Genomic DNA, 16,420 nt, shown 5'->3' on the forward strand with positions numbered 1-16,420 from the left:
ACTTTTCGAGGTTGAAATCGATTATCTTTAAAGATTTCTCAACTAACACACTAAAAGCTTTACAAATATGTTTATTGAGATTTCTTTAAAGCTCCAGAAATTGTAAAAAGAATTCCACTTCTACCATGACATATTCCACTTTAACTTGAACAGAACTCTACAGCAAGTACAACCAATTTTACCAGTTTACCAATTAAACTCGAAACCCCTGCATTGCGTGGAAAAGTCAAAAAAAAACCGTAGAAAAGAAGGAAAGAAAAAACGCGTTGAAAGCGCCCGTAGATGAAGGCCAAAAGATACGTAAGAAATGCCAGCGGATGATAATGGAAATTAATGTAGTTGAATGCTGCTGCATAAGTAAGCGAGCACCGCCACTTGCACTAAGCGCGTGAGTGCAAATAGTAAAGCGCGGGGAAAGGAACAAAACAAAAAAAATAACCACCAAGCACTTCGCAAAAGGAACTTTTTTAAGTGATGGCGAAGCCTCGAAGGAAGCAACGCAGAAACATTGCAGAGAAATCTAATTCATTATCGTTTTAAATGGGTTTGCATTGGGTGGGTGGGAGGTGGAGGGTGGTTCAAAAATTAAGAAGAAAAAAAAACTACTTTCCGAAGATGAAATGCAACAAAAAAAGGTAAAACTGAAACATATTAACTAACTACAAAAACCAAGAAAACACGAGCGTTGCAGAAGGGGCTCGCTCCCGGGGCTTAAGCCGCGTGTATTTACAACAGTCATGCAACCGCCAGCAAACGATATCGATAATAAGCACATGCACAAACGGCACAGAGAGACGAACGGATCGAAATAAAAGCTTTTCGGGTGGTGGCAATCGTGCTTTGGCAGATCGGAAGGAAGGCAAAAAACTATGCAACCGCTACACACTTCTCGGTTACTAACACTTACCAAGCCCTCGCATGGAATAGACCATGGCGGTCGGGGGGAAGGGACAGATGGGCGGTGGACTGTCGGAGGCTGGCAGCACGTGGTACGCGTTGGTGGTGGCCATACCAACGCCGCTCGTGCTACCCTCCGAGTCCGAGTGGGAGTTCGTGTCGAGGCGCATGTACGTGGCCACCTTCGATTGTATTTCGATTGGAAGCTGGAATGAAAAGTGAACATGAAACACCCGAATGTAAAGCTTTGCATTGCTCCGGTGCAAAGGAATGTTACTCTCGTTTTATTTCTTGTTTTGTTTTGAGCACACTTTGGACACCTTCGCGTAACATTTCTGTTCACCCCACACACACACACACACACACACATGTCGCACAAGTTTGCATAGGAGAATTGTTTATTTATTTCCCACCCCCCGCCACAAAACATCTCACTCAACTTACCGAGGAAAGTTTAGGCGATACGAAGCTGTCCGGTTTACACTGTAGCAGTTGTATCGCAACACTGATGTCGGTCTTGTAGCGCTCCTGCAATGGAAAAAGGGACACAGAAAACGGGGCCGGTTAGATGGGTGGTGGAACAGTAAAAATCCCTCCCAAGCGGTATGATTCCGGTAAGTGCCGAGCCATCCAGACACACTCGGGCTCAATCAACCGCAAAGGAACCATTTCCGGAAATGGCGGCTTGGAAGATGGCTGCTGCGCGAAGCCATCTGTAGCTACAGCACCATTGCCACAGTGTCGAAGTAACATTTCCCTCCCTTTGGCAACAGTGTAACGAGGGCCGTGGGCCAAAGTTGGCAAAAGATTGATTCGTTCCGTGTCTCGTCCCGTTCGTGGTTCATCTTCTTCGACTGTTCGCGTTACGATGGCCTCGCGTTGCGATCGTAAATGCGAGTCCTTTGCCCTCGTTTCGTTCATTTTAACCAACCAGCTGAAGGGAACTCCATTATGTCTGGTACGCTTTTTTTCAGCATTTTAAGCACTTCATCGATTGCATGCTGCAATGAGTCGATAAACCGATAGAACAAAGTTTTCGACACTTCGAAAGATTAAAAAAGGACGACCGGTGAATGTGGATGGCAGGAAGCGGTCCTCTTTTTTTCTTACATGTTAATTATGCATCATCTTTCCGACTCATTTTCACGAGCCACAAAAAAAAATCAATTACTAACAGGACCACTTTTTTCCACGAAACCATTTCATAATGTAAAATCAGTAAAACATGTTTCCCACTCTCTCGTTTGCTTTATCTTCATATTTTGGTGTAATTTGCTGTTATTGAAAAACAGAAATTTGTTTAATATTTGATTGATCAATCGTTGAATCAATTAGGTGCTTTAAAAATACTTGTTAATGTTATCAAACATTAAAGTACATAAAAATTCTTCCTCTTGTTTATCGGCACAACAACCTCAAGAGGGTTTATAGACTTGCCATTTGTGGACCTTTTTTTTAAATTTCATTAAAACGGTCAGACCGACTTATCGACTTATTTTTACCACGTAGCGAGATAACCAATTCTTACTACGGGGGTTTGATCCTAATGGGATTTTCCCTCGGATCTCTAGTAATAATCCGGCATCGCTACCAATACACCACTGGACCCGGCCATAAAAATTACATCTAATTCTTCCTCAACGAAAAATCGATGTCCTAAATAATAAGCTAGATTATTTAACATAATTTTTTACAACAATATGACCCACTGGACATGGTCTTCCCCATGCCAACTAGCTGGTAGAGATTATTAATAAATAATTTCAATTAAATTTTGTAATCAATCAACCCAATTGCTTCACATGATGTGTGCTAAACAACGTCAAGTAGTGCACCCTGTGCGAGGGTGGCAAGCGTTCCACACCGATTGAATATCTGCTCCACTGCACATTGCACAATGTTATCCGCACACGTACACTCGCCCTCTGGAGATGGATGTATTTATATAATGTTTTTTTTTTCACATTCCACCCTAATGCCACACATCGAGCGAATGAGTCAGAGGCCCTCAAGAATGGCTTGAACCCCTCCGAGCAGTGTAAGTGGAAAAAGAAAGCAACCCAACAGCAACACTCAGCGCACAGTACCATCCATGGAGCAATGTTTACGGGAAACTTACACTTCTGCCATCACAATGATGGAGGAAGATTAATGGAAAAATATTTCGCCCTACTATAACCAGCATCAAACTCTAAGGAAGCTGCTACGCCGCTCTTCGGGCGACGAAGACTTCCTCTTTTGTTGGGTTGTTCCGAACTGGGAAGCGCACAAGGAATGGAAAAATTTAATTATGTACACAGTGCTGATATGGCGGCATCAGTGGTCCAAACGCGAAGCTGGAATTCGATGTGAGTAGCGCACTGGTACTAAGAAGTATAGCATTACAGTACATTACGCGTTCTGGGTGGCATAAATGATGGGCTTCGTGAGTGGTATCTATGGCAACAATAGCGGTTATAGAAATTGCACCCTCGGGTTAGTTTTTTATGTAGGCCTTAAAGTCAAACAACTATTAGTTTGTTATGTCCTTGAATGATTCAGGCAAAAGTTACAATTTTGACTCATAAACAGTTTCATAGTCTAATTTTACATTGTTTAAAATATAACATAAATTGTTTCCTTATTATAAAATCTATTTATAAATTCAATATTACTGTTTAACAAGTTTACCAAAGCAAGAAGTATGTAGCTATTATTGTTATAATTATACGAAACATTATCTATTCTGTTTGCCTTTTTACGACTACAAATGGCCCAAAATCTTCATTGGGTGAAAACAATTATTCAAAAATAATATATTGCATACCTTCAGGCGGGTATACTCATGCCATAATCCGCAGAAAAGGCATTGGTTGTACGGAAAAATGCCGACACCTAAATAAATTGTATTGTTCACAATCCCCACCAGCCTTCAATCATTTCGTAATCTCATTCTTCCAATGTATTCAATTATAACTACACATGGGAATGCACAACGTGAAATATATTCTTCGTTTCTATTTGCTCAGTTAAATTTAAGCACACTACGTTGAGTTTTAAAACACACTTAAAACAACTTCATTACTACATTTACTTCGCTTTGTTCCACTCAACAGATTGTTTCCACCCAAGTCCTTCAACGGTCCTACACATGAAGTAATGATAATCTGTCCAACCTCGCCCAGCTAAACGACACCCAGCAATGGACCGAGGAAGCGAATGATTGAGGAAATAAAAAGTATAAAGTAAATGGCACAACAAACAAACGACTATAAAACCCGTCTAATCTCTGCACTTGAGTAGTAACAGGTTATTCAAACAAACGGCAAAAGGAAGATTTGGTTGGATATCGTCACGGCAAGTTAACACCGAGCGGAATCGTACACAGGTCTTATGAAGTTCACCATCACCTGTCATCTCTGCTCAACTTACGTTTTCCAAGGATCATAACGATCTGTTCCAGCAATTGGAGCAGCAAACGGACAAGGGACAAGTGTGCCTTCCATTTCTTCCAGCCGTAGGTACACGGTTCAGCATTCTTTCGCCGAAACCCGTTCGCTGCACGGGCACGGACACGGGCAGGTTTATCTACGCACGGTTACCACCATACCCGAAGGGACTTGGGCGCGGTAATCCTTTGAAGCACCCGACAAAGTAATAAGCAAAATAGACGTAATCCATCGAGTGGACGCTCGTCACGAGCGCAATACGAATGGGACGGAAGCTGTTCGCTTTATTCTCCAACCGACGCAATCAGACGGTATTACCGGCGTAATGTAAACCAGATGCCTGGGTTGTACGGCATTACACCAACACCACTACCACCGGCTTGATGAAAAGGATAACGCCACCCCGCAACATTCGCAAACATGGAAACGGATCATCACGTTGGCCAACTTTCCCTTCGTGCGAGATGGCAAACGAAAAAAAAAAGGAAAGGCAACCAGCAGGGCGAAGAAAACAATTTCACATCTCAGCTGGAACCGAAACGGATTATCACCTCTGCGAGCGAAAACAGCGACTTACTGTGGGGTTGAAGCGATGTGTTTACACCGCGTCATTCTCTGCGGGCAAGATTCGTACCAGGCCAGGCAACGTGGAATTTTTGTTTTGGCTTTTCACCGGTTTTCCTTCCATTTTTTTTTGTTGCAGAAATTGAAAGTAATAGATGGTAACAATGCCTTTGGGAACCCCTGTAAAAAGGGTTTTACAAAGTGGGATTTTTTATGTTGTTTTGTGATTTAAAAGATGGTTGTGTAAAACAAGCTGAGCATGTTAGGAATGGCATGCATTGCGTAATTAAAAAGCAATACATTGAGGTTGCCATGTAACGAATTATGTATATATTTCCGTGACAAAGAAATGAGGTTAAGGTCATATTTTTAAAGTTTATATTATTTATTCACTTAAAATTCCATAAACATTGATTCGGTATAAAAAATTAAATCACAATTGAAATTAAACAATTTAATAGTCAAGAAATAAAATAGAGTTAGATCATCCTCATGATCATGTCAATTATACATAAAGTTTAGCAAATAAATACTTCAACTGTCTTTTTCTCCTTAACATACACAATCATTTTCATAATTTTAATCATTTTGGAAATTATTGTCACTCAAATAAAAACTAATGTTTATTAACAGTGTTACATGATGGACTAAAAACAATCTTCATGTCTAAAATGTTATTGTATCGTAATTTGCCGTTTTAATCGCTAACGTGTACATACCGCTTAAGGCTCTCTTGTTTTTCCAACCCAACCCCATCCATTACATTACCGCTACACGGTCTGCTGGTTGCCCGAAACTTTATTTTGTAGGTCAAGAGGATTTAAAACATGAATCGGGAGTTTTCTTTCGCCCTTTTTTTTTTTTGGTCCAACCGTTTCCCCGCTTTATTCACTGCCGAGTTTTGCAAAGTGATCATTTTGTTTTGTAATGATTTGCTACTTTCCAGTTCGTATCGCGTTATCCCTTTTTTTTGTCCCTCACGATCCTGCAACGGCACGTTTTGGTCACCCGCTTGAATGCAGGGGTAGAATCTTTAAAAATAGCAAGGTAATTGTAATTGACATCGGTTCGCGGTGAAAAAACTCGCTGAGTGTATGAAAATTTCTTTAGAAAATCGCTTTTTGATCACTTTCATCGATCTCTGGTTGGCTAAAGGCACACAAAAAAAAACGCTCGTGTGCAGCGTAAACGGAGCGACATATTTTAAGGGCTCTTTTCAACCACCATCTTACACTGATTGATCGTACGATTTGCACTCGGTAAACTGTACACTTTGTTGCTAGCAGCGGGTCAAAGCACGGCGAACGATCCGACCCCGGCACCGGTCGGTTTCCGATGTTGTCAAAAGACACCTTAAGGACGGTTCCGCTTACTTGAGCAAATCATCGGTACACGGGCGGTGAAAAGGCGCATACATATACGGCATTATATTTTTGCACCTTTGGCAATATGGCTGACAAACTTTGCTCGTTACCCATGCGTCCGATCATGGGTAAGCCGTGCACGTTGCCGTGGAACCTACGGAACGGATGATGCTTTCGTGCAAAAGGCATATCCAACAACTTTGATTGCCGGCATCGTTGGCACCCCCCTATGTAGACGGTACCCGCGCACGACATTTCCATCTAGCCGGAAACTTCCTGCGAGCTGTATCCGGTTTTGTTTTTCTTCCCGTTTCCCGGGAGCGGTCCAATTTCTCGGATCACTGAAGCATAGGGACGAAAGGTCGGCGACACTTATTCTGCTTCAGTGGACCATCGGATTGTCGTTTCGGCACCGATTTCCTTTGCTGTGTCCGGAGACAATTACTGTGGCGGGCCGATAGCGACAGCGCGGCCGCTTATTCGCGTGTTAAGAGTGTGCTTGAGCCGAGTTTTATTCGATCTGCTGTTGTGATGAGAAATTCCCATAAGCCCTTTTTACTTGTAGGGACCACATCACCTGTACGCGTATTGGTCACCTGACAACCTGAGGCCATCGTATGAGTATCAACAAAATGGTTGGTTTAAATTACCTTTTATAGGTACAGGGAAGTTTCCTGAGAAAAATCAACGTAACTCGAATTTCCGCGTAAGTCGAATCCTGGTGCAATTTCGTTTATACCTCAAAGTCACAGAGTTGACTTCCTTCTCTGCATTTTTATGCAGCGGATCAGGCGATTTTAAGAAAGATTACATTAAAATAAGTTAAAAATAAATGTTTTATGTGACTTAAAAGGTACTTTAGACCAGTTTTTCACCATTTTGCTTAAATGTTGTGCTATAAACTAGCTCAGCTGTTAAATTTCCAAAAATCGCGTAAAAGAGGAACCGCGTATCTCGGACTCTGCCTGTACTTACAATATCCTTACATGGTTTGAAAAGAATTTTTATAGAAGGTTCATTATGTTAAATTGCGGTAATATAATGAAACAAATAATAATCATTCCTTGTGAATGTGCTGTTTTTTTCAACCTTTCCAACCCCACTTTCATCTGTACGGACACAAATCGGTCTTAATGTCCTTCTGTGTGTTCCATAAATCAATTACAGTCGTCTGCCCCGCCACAGCATCGCACAACCCCTTACAAGTGCTCTCGTACCAAGATAAGCGAACACCCTTTTTTTGCCATTGCAAACCAGGCGAACACAGAGATGAACTCAACCGCGATGCCCTATTTCTGGCCAAATTCCCCCCCCCCCACGATGGGTTCGATCGGGCAAGTGGAAAATATGGAAAATCCACTGATCAAACAACAACCATTTGACAAACCCGAGCCACTCGGGGACGCTCGGGTTGAAGTCATGTTCCCTGGGAGCGGTGGTGAGACGGAATAAAATGGAGACCCTTCGCATGTAGATACATTTCTCCTGTACCGTTAACCGGTCGGTTATTCCAAGGGGTGCAAACGGCTGCAAACACTGGATCAATATTTCACCCAATCCAACAGGTTGTGTGTTGGTTTTATAATCAATAAAAATCAATACAATAACATAAAACGGAATGCGTTCCGGAAGCGACGGAATTCGAACATTGAAGGGGGGGGAGAGTTTGCGATGTTATACTCCATTGACAGGATGAAGACATTTTGATTTTGCATCTCAAATGGAGCGTAAAACCAATGGCGACAGGGGGCAGGATAAGTGCTCTATGAAGCGTGTTGATTCGTTGTTCTGTTTTTAGTGAAAACGAAATATGATAAAAGAATTAAACAAACACAAATAAAAAACATTGAATAACTCCTGTTTTAAAAAAGACTTATAATTATTGCTTTTTTTAAACAAAAACACTTAGTTAGTTAAGTAGTAAAAAATAAAACATTATCTTTATATAAAGTTAATGTAATTATTATGCAATTATTTCATCAATTATTCTACAAAACTAACTCAGCATAACTCAAATTGCACAACTCATACCAAGCCACTACAATTTGCAACTATGATATCATACGCGTATATCACCCCATAATTTCCCCGTATGATAATTATCTAAAAGCTCATTTGCCTCCAACAACACAGACGAGCCACCATTATTGAACATGACATGGTTAAGATGCCGTTCGGCACACATCCGATTTGCGGGTAATCCAATCACGTGACGATTCTTATTAGCATGCTTCAGCTGTACATCTTTCGGTTCCATCCCATTTGCATCCAACGGCATCGATGACATCAGCATCAGCCACATCATCGTCATCGCCACCACACAATGTCCTTCAATATTCTCCCCCGAAAACGGTACAGCGGTCCATTCTTTGCCTTCATTCCTACCGCCACCAGTCAGCAGAACATTCTATCGACTGCCCCAGTTTGGCAACGGAGTTGCCTGGCGCCCCCGAAAATTGTTACCCTCACCCCCGACCACAGTGACTCATCGGTCGTTTTTCATCCACACCGACACCATTCAAGTCCCGGTTCAAGTTCAGCCGAAACATTTCGGGGAGCCGGCCTGGAGCATCGCCATTGAATCTCGGCAACAAAACCCGATAATTGTGTCGTTCGCCGAAACCCGGAGCCAATTCGATTCCGTGCTGCTGGCGGCTCGAAGGCTAGACCCGAGCACAGAACTGGCCGGGAAAAGAACGGAGGGAAAATCAAGCATGAACAGTGTTACTAATCGAATCATGTCCATTTCATCCCGGACCTACCGAATGAGGTCAAACCGAACGGCATGCGTTGCGGGAAACGTTTGCACGACCCGACCAGGTTCAAAGGGATGCTTCGTTCCACAGTGGAATGCAATTTATGCTACCGCCATTGCTTGTACTAAGAAATGATTATTACGAAAATGGTATTTATCGGAATTCTAGATCTTGATAAAACTGTTAATAAATTTAGCACATATTAAAAACCATCCATGAAAGCGGCTGAGATTGTGCCGTTAGCACGCTCACCACGATCACGGATGCTTTAGATGGGATGATTGGGTGTGAACATGGCTGATGACATAAAGTAATGGGCGTCTCCATCGGCGTTAACGCATTTTAGAACCATTAACGTTAACATGTGGAAAAAAATCATTTTTCAATTTTAAAATATTTAATTATTGCGAAAAATGTTTCGAATAGTAAATAAATTTATAATAATAATTCCATCCCCAAAAAAAATGCCCAAAAAACTCCTTAAAATATTGTAACACACAAGCGCATACTTACAATTTCCCGCTTCAGGCTCTGGATGTTGTAGTTGGCCTGGGCCAACCGAACGCTCAGCGTCGCCACATCGCTCGTCAGCTGCGCCCGCTCGCCCGAGTTCCGATCGACCAGCTTCAGCAGCTTGTCCTCCAGGTTTTGGTTCAGCTTCTGGACGCGCTTGTGCGACTCGTACAACCGCTCGTACTTGTCCTGCCAGGCGATGATGCTATCCTCCAGCTCGACCTGCCGGTCACTCTCCTGCAGACAGGCACTTTCCATCGCCAGCAGCTGCGAGTGCTTATCTGCCAGCGCACTCTTCAACACCTCGATTTCGGCCGCCAGCTGCACCTCGCAGTTCTGTCGGAACGGGACAAGGAGGGGGGGCTATGTGAATGCTTTCCACACGCTACGTAATGACGTTTTATGACAAGTAGAGTTTTTTTTTCATTCCATTCCATAACCCACAAAGGAAGTTTCTCGTTTACGGGGGTAACAAAAAAAAAGACCGGTAATGGGCACGGCGAATAAAACAAAACAATAATAATCAAACCAGTACTGCTCATCGCTAAGTAAAAAGTCAGACAAGGGCAAATGAGTACTCGGAACGGTGGCATTCAAACGTCATCCTTTTTGTATCCACCCAGACCAACGCCTAACCATCAGATCGTTCTCGGAACAAACAAACACATAACATCGTGTGTTTTTTTTTGTTTTTCATCTCATTCCGAAGGTTGGCGCTGCAAAGTTTCCCATTTTCAGATGAGTATAGCGAGCTTTTCCCCACCCCACTGTACGCAGGGCATGTCACACAGTCAACCGAACAATAATGGCGCATCCATAAAGGGACAGTAGTGGGTCGAGTTCCACAGCTCTTGGTAGACGGTGGAAAACGGATGGAAAATGGATGGAAAACGGAAAAGCATGATACTCAACCGCTTCCCCCAAAACGCTTCCTGCGAGCGACTGCACTGCACTGTCATTCAATCTTCGACCAAGCTTTGCTGTGAATTATATTTTCACCTCCGTTTTCGAAACGTTTCTGCCACATATGGGAGGTGAGCCTTTCGTTAAAAATAAGTCTCCACAAATCGAAACAGGGACGCATCACGGGTGGGTTCCGCACTACCGCATCACAAGAGAAGGTTTAAACTAGCTTTACACAAAGCATGAGCGAAATAATATTCCACTGCACTCCACTGCATTTGTTCGACATGTTCGAACGGTACATATCTTTGGTTTACTTTTCACCGTTTCGATGGGATGCGGCTCAAAGGAAAAGCCCCATTTTCATCAAATGCAAAGCTGGGTTGAGTGTGGAATGAATTACAGACTAGTAATTACAGGCATGTACATAAATGATTTGTGTGCTAACAGTAGACGGTGTAAAAGAATTTTAAAGTGCAACACTGCTAGACAAAAGTATATCAAAATTCAATTATTATCTGCTAATATATAAAATAAATTAACATTTACAAAACGTTGAAGTGTCTTTTATATTTTGTGTTGAGTCTCTACAAACAGATGATACCGTTTAGTCATTCACACCAGTCAGAAAACAGCTGCTCGCTGCAGCACTGCACTTGATATCTGATGTTAAATAAAGCCACAACGCGACGCTGCCACACTGTAATCATGCCAACGTCTCTTGAATTTTATTTATTACCATTTAATCTAGCGTCAAAACGGTTCCCTTCACCGTACCGTCCGGACCACGCGCCACAGCGACAAGCCCCAGCACCGCGCGAAGCCCGTGTTTCATTTCAACGGAAATTTCACTACAAGAACATGACGGTGGGTCGTTGCTGGTGTAAAACAAATACCATCGAAACTTCTCTACCGCCCAAACAAAGGGGAACAAAACATCGTACGGCGAAGAAAGCCGCCACACAACGCCATTCTTCTCTCTCTGTGTCCAGGCTTCACGGCGTTTGGTGGCTGGGGGTTTCTCTGTGTTGTGCGGTTTTCCAACTGCCTTTTGCCGGCTTGCTTTATCGGCTGCTGTATGCCAGCGCATTATACAGTGTCGGAGGGTTCCCGCACTACCGCGTTTCGTTACTTTACAACCCGAAGAACCTATTCGTTCGCGTTTGTTTCGCGACTGATAAGATGGAAGATGATCCGGAAGAGATCGTCCGGGTTCATACTGCCTTTGGCGGAGGTTACATACAATGCTGACGTTTGATAGAACGTTCGTTTAAAACCTCAAACTATGACGCCATGCCGAACGGTGTAGAATGTGTGGTTAGTTAATGCTGTAGAAAAATCGAACCGTACGAATAACCAAGACGCCACGGTCTTGATCGTGGTACGGGTCATGGAGTTATCTCGCTTGAGGGTCGTCATAATCATCTAGAAGAATTGAAATATTGAGAATTGTTTTTAAATAGATTACTTAACAGACGTCATGTCATGTCAGGGTTAAAACGCTGGCTAGTAAAAAATAGAAACCCTTTTGTGAACACTAGGGTGTAGGTTTTGTGCGCTAGGTATTATATTAAAATACATAAAAATTGAGATTCTGATTATGTTTTGCAGTAATTTTTACTAACAAAATAACGTTTTGATTTCAATTAATATTACCTTCCTAAATCCATTCCTTCTTTACAATTAAATTCATTTTCTATTTTTCATTTACAAAAACTGAAAGTTTGATAAGAAAATAAACCAACTGTAATATTACTTTATTGAAGATATATTACAAGATTACAGTTATATAGCTCAGAATTGGCTGAATTACTAAAAGGCCATAATAAAGACAAAGACAAATAATAATAAATAAACAAATAACACGTAAATAATTGAATCAATTTTCTAAAATATTGAAGAACTGAAGAAAACAATAAATAAAAAGTAAATTAACAAAAAACGAATATTTCATGGCGAACGACTCTTTCCCGTTTTATCAACAAATGAAATAACTTAACATTTTTTGTTTAATAAATAAATGACTATACCAACGTTATCAATTGAAACATTAAACATATTAAGTGTAAATGTTAAAAGCTGTACTTTAGCCAAAGCAGTTGAAATTCAAATTAAGTCCATCACTATAAGTGACTATATTAAAACAAGTTTGGAATGATCACATTCGTGATCTAAACTAATAATAATCAGAATTATTTATTTAATTTATACTTCAATTATGACGGCTTTTTGTCGTATTAAATTATGTAAAAGTTTTTAAAAAGAATATTCATACCCTACTTTTGTTACATAGTGTCAAAGCACTAGAAAGCACAGCAGAACATACCTCACGCGCGTTAATCACCGTCATTCCATTGTCATTTTAATACCCTAACGACATCCAACACACGTTCAGCAAGTGTCAGCATCAATAACCAACCATCTTGTTGCGGGGCGGACTTTCCAAACTGTCTCACGCTACGCTCCCTATCAAACCGATTTAAACCGTAAATGAATGATGATAAAATCCTTCACCATGGGTTTACGTGTGGTGGTGAAGAAAATCATTACCCCGAGCCGAGGACATGCACACATTCGCCTGGAGCCGCGCACGTGAGGTAATTGAATTTTCTCTCCCGCACCAGCACGATCCCTTTTGCGGGATCCTTTCACCGATCGCTGCTGGAGTTTCCCATCCGGCCTGGTAGTGTACTCATAAATCGAACGAGCAGGAAATGACGGACGGACCTGTTGCAAATTAAAATCCACCATTCCACCGCGCTGAAGACGCATCGCACCTGGTGTGCTTTACCCATCGTCACCGGTGTGTCGCCCAAAGACCGAGCGCCCGTACCCGCTGACAACCAATTATGCTCTCCGGCTAGGTGAAATTAATTAAAAAAATAAAATTAACGTCTGCCTTAATGGCGGGCATCGGGGGTGGTTTGGGTACACCGGATGCCATCCGACGGGTATCCCGGGTACGATGTGCATTCCTTACGATGTGCCGTAGCGCATTGGTGTTGGTGCACCACTGTGGCGGCAGGCGTATCGAATTAGTGAAACCTTCTGCACAGAGGATTGATGGGCGCTGCAGAAATTGCATTGCGCGGAGCACCGTTAGATGCATCAACGTAATCACGTCCCATTATACGAGAAAACAGAGATGAGGGAGGAAAAACCGAGCGCAAATCGAGTTTTCTCATTGAGTTTTCCATCGATATCCGGGTTTGCGTCACGGGGAAATGCACATTCGTATTTTTCGTATTATTCAAATTATTCGTATCTTCATCAAGGTTGTTTAAAATCTTTTAGAAAAACATTGTTGCAAATTGTTTAAATTTACTACACGTTATAATATTAATACAACATGTTTTGTCCCTTTTAAAGTTAACTCTACTCGATACACCAATAGATCATTTCTGCGTAGAACAAAGAAATCACGGATGGGAAACCTCCGGTTACACCTGCAGCAAAGATGGCATATTTATGACCGAAGAAGTCACTGCTACGGTACACTGCCGTTTTATAAGGAACAGGATACAACCCGCACTCGCACACACTGTTGCACACAGCACAAACACAGCTGGCCGAGGGCAAGGAGGCTGGTTCGTTGGCCAAGTAACACAGCCACAATTAGACCGCTTCCATTCACACCTACTCGTCTAACTTAGCTGGTCGTTAGTTTTGTTTGACTTGTGGTTCCCTTTAGTCGTCATTGTCTTTCCTAACTCACACATACACTAACACTCCCACACACCTTCGTTGCATTTTACACAGCATGTGGGGATGGTTCGTCCATCATTTGACAGACGGAAATGCTCACTTTGTGCGGTGCAAGCTACGAAAAAAAACAACACAGGAGCCCATCACCGCCAAGGGAATAAAGCCATTTAAAATTCTACCCCAAGAACGAGGAACACAATTTCACCCTGCGAAGGGATGGAAATTGTTTTTTTTTTAATGGTTTGTTGTGGGTATTTGTTTCACCAAAATGAGGGGGTTGTTGGGATGGTGGAAAGGTCAAAATTCCCGTTTTATTACTGCAGAGCCTTTTTACAAACACTACCCCCCCACACACAAACACACACATACTCGTTCACACATAAAAGTTGCCGCACACACGCACATGCTCCTTTTTCACACATATCGTACACGAGCGCCCTCTCTTGATTAACCTCGCCGAGCATCGGAAAATCATCGGAAAAACGGGAAGTCAAAAAGGACACGCGGAAACAGAAGCGGACGACACAGATATACACATACACACACACACACGCACACACTCGAGTGGGAAGTAACACGATCGGGGGCGGTGATTTTTCTTCCCTATTTTCTTTCCCCCACAAGGCACAATCATCCTTCGGGGATGGTTCCGCCGTATCATACCTGCTCACTGTTGGACGACATTTTGTAGCATTCACTAGTGAAACTGCCACTGCCACTGCTGCTGGGTGTATTGCGGGTATTACTGCCAAGCACTATCAGCAAAGCACTGTATTTGCATCGCCGTTTCGGGAGGTTTGGAACAATTGCGATTATTTTCTACTGCTCCGGTAAAACGGGAGGGTTAAATAAACATACACTTTCACACACATACACACACACACCACAGGCGGCACACGATGGCCGACGGAAGATAATCTTCCGTAACTCACAATGTTTTGCGCAATAGGACGTATATTTCGAGTGGTTGCATTAATCGTCGGACAGGCGGGTGCTGAGATATAGCAAAGCGAAATTTATCTCAACGTTAGCATTCGTTCGATATTTAATAATTACGGCTACACGGCCAATCGTTGTTTCCGTAATTTCTTTCCTTTCCGTTTATATATTTTTTCACTCTTCTCCACCCGAGAAAAACTGCACTTTTTCACATGCGTACACAACAAGGTGGAACGCAGTACGCAGCAAGGCAGCAGCACTAGCACCGACCGAACCGAAACGAATGACAACGATGTTGAAAAACACGGTGCCTTTCGATGGCAGCAGGATTTTCCTTCCTGTGCCGTTAGAAAATTGCGCGAGAGCGCCGTGTGGAAGAAAATTCTCTCCCGCTCGCAAGGCACGCGGCTCCCATCGGTATTGCGTGCACGCATACCAAGCACTTGACATGTTTTGGCCACCATGTTGGATGACATTTCATTAAATAAATTATTGTGAAATGGGTTAATTTTAGCAAGTATTTTAATGCTTGTATTGTTCTTAATATTTGTTTTATTATTTAAGTCTTTAATTCGTCTAGGAAAACGTTTTTCCTTTCGTGTTGAACTAGAACACAAATGATACGGTGTGCTAGTTAGTTAGACGTACGAATTTGAATGTCTATATGAAGATTAAAAATTTGATTAACAACTGCAAAAGGAACTAATTACTCCCAAAAATTATTTCTTTTTATTGCGGAGGTTTCAAAAAACATCAACCTTTAATTATACAAAAAGAATATTGTTGTTATTATGGTTTAAACCAGTATTATAACATAAAGGAACTTTATATTTGCTCGTTTTTTGGCTAAAAGCATCCAGAAAATAATTTTACTATTAATTTAGCTTACCTTAATCAAAACTTATTCAAATAAATGCAAATTTTATTGGCGAAAACATTATGAATTTTTCAGAATAAAAATCGTACCTTTTGAAATATTTCTGAAACATTTCAAGCAGCAACATAATGAATGATTTCAAATACGACTTATGTTCTTGTTATTATCGCAAGAACGACCGGACCGTATACATAATTTTTGTTTGGATTTTTTATTAACACTTAAACTACATAACTAGAGGAACTAATACTTGCTCCATGTCTATTTCAGTTACTTTCAGCATTGACGAGTTAATTCACATTTGTCCATATTTCTTTAATGCACACAAGACGCACTGGCAAGAATTTCAATTTTGTTGCTTCTATTTTCATGATTTTCGCAAAGAAACCGGTTAGCACCCAATGGTGGGTTGATAGAAAAGTATCTTGCCGCAGAAAACAAATGATCGACCGCACGTTGTTAAAAACTCTACCA

General features: G+C 41.8%; 1 protein-coding gene across 1 annotated transcript; it reads right to left on the reverse strand.

The window, feature by feature from the left end:
* Positions 1-896: 896 nt before the first annotated feature.
* Positions 897-15,043, reverse strand: LOC128300630 (tight junction-associated protein 1). The gene is made up of 4 exons (XM_053036756.1): positions 14,794-15,043; positions 9,523-9,858; positions 1,342-1,425; positions 897-1,103 (listed from the first exon to the last, which is right to left on the reverse strand). The coding sequence occupies exons 1-4, from the start codon at positions 14,812-14,814 to the stop codon at positions 897-899; spliced, it is 648 nt and encodes a 215-aa protein (XP_052892716.1). The 5' UTR covers positions 14,815-15,043.
* Between the last annotated feature and the right edge of the window lie 1,377 nt (positions 15,044-16,420).

Source organism: Anopheles moucheti, chromosome 3 (genome assembly GCF_943734755.1).
Source record: "Anopheles moucheti chromosome 3, idAnoMoucSN_F20_07, whole genome shotgun sequence".
Lineage (NCBI taxonomy): Eukaryota > Metazoa > Arthropoda > Insecta > Diptera > Culicidae > Anopheles > Anopheles moucheti.

Excerpts from the sequence above, each read along its gene's own strand:
- LOC128300630 (XM_053036756.1), bottom strand. The coding sequence starts at position 14,814 with ATGTCGTCCAACAGTGAGCAG. Across the intron at positions 9,859-14,793 it reads TGTCGTCCAACAGTGAGCAG|AACTGCGAGGTGCAGCTGGC; the intron begins GTATGATACGGC and ends CCGTTCCGACAG. Across the intron at positions 1,104-1,341 it reads TATCGCCTAAACTTTCCTCG|CTTCCAATCGAAATACAATC; the intron begins GTAAGTTGAGTG and ends TTTTCATTCCAG.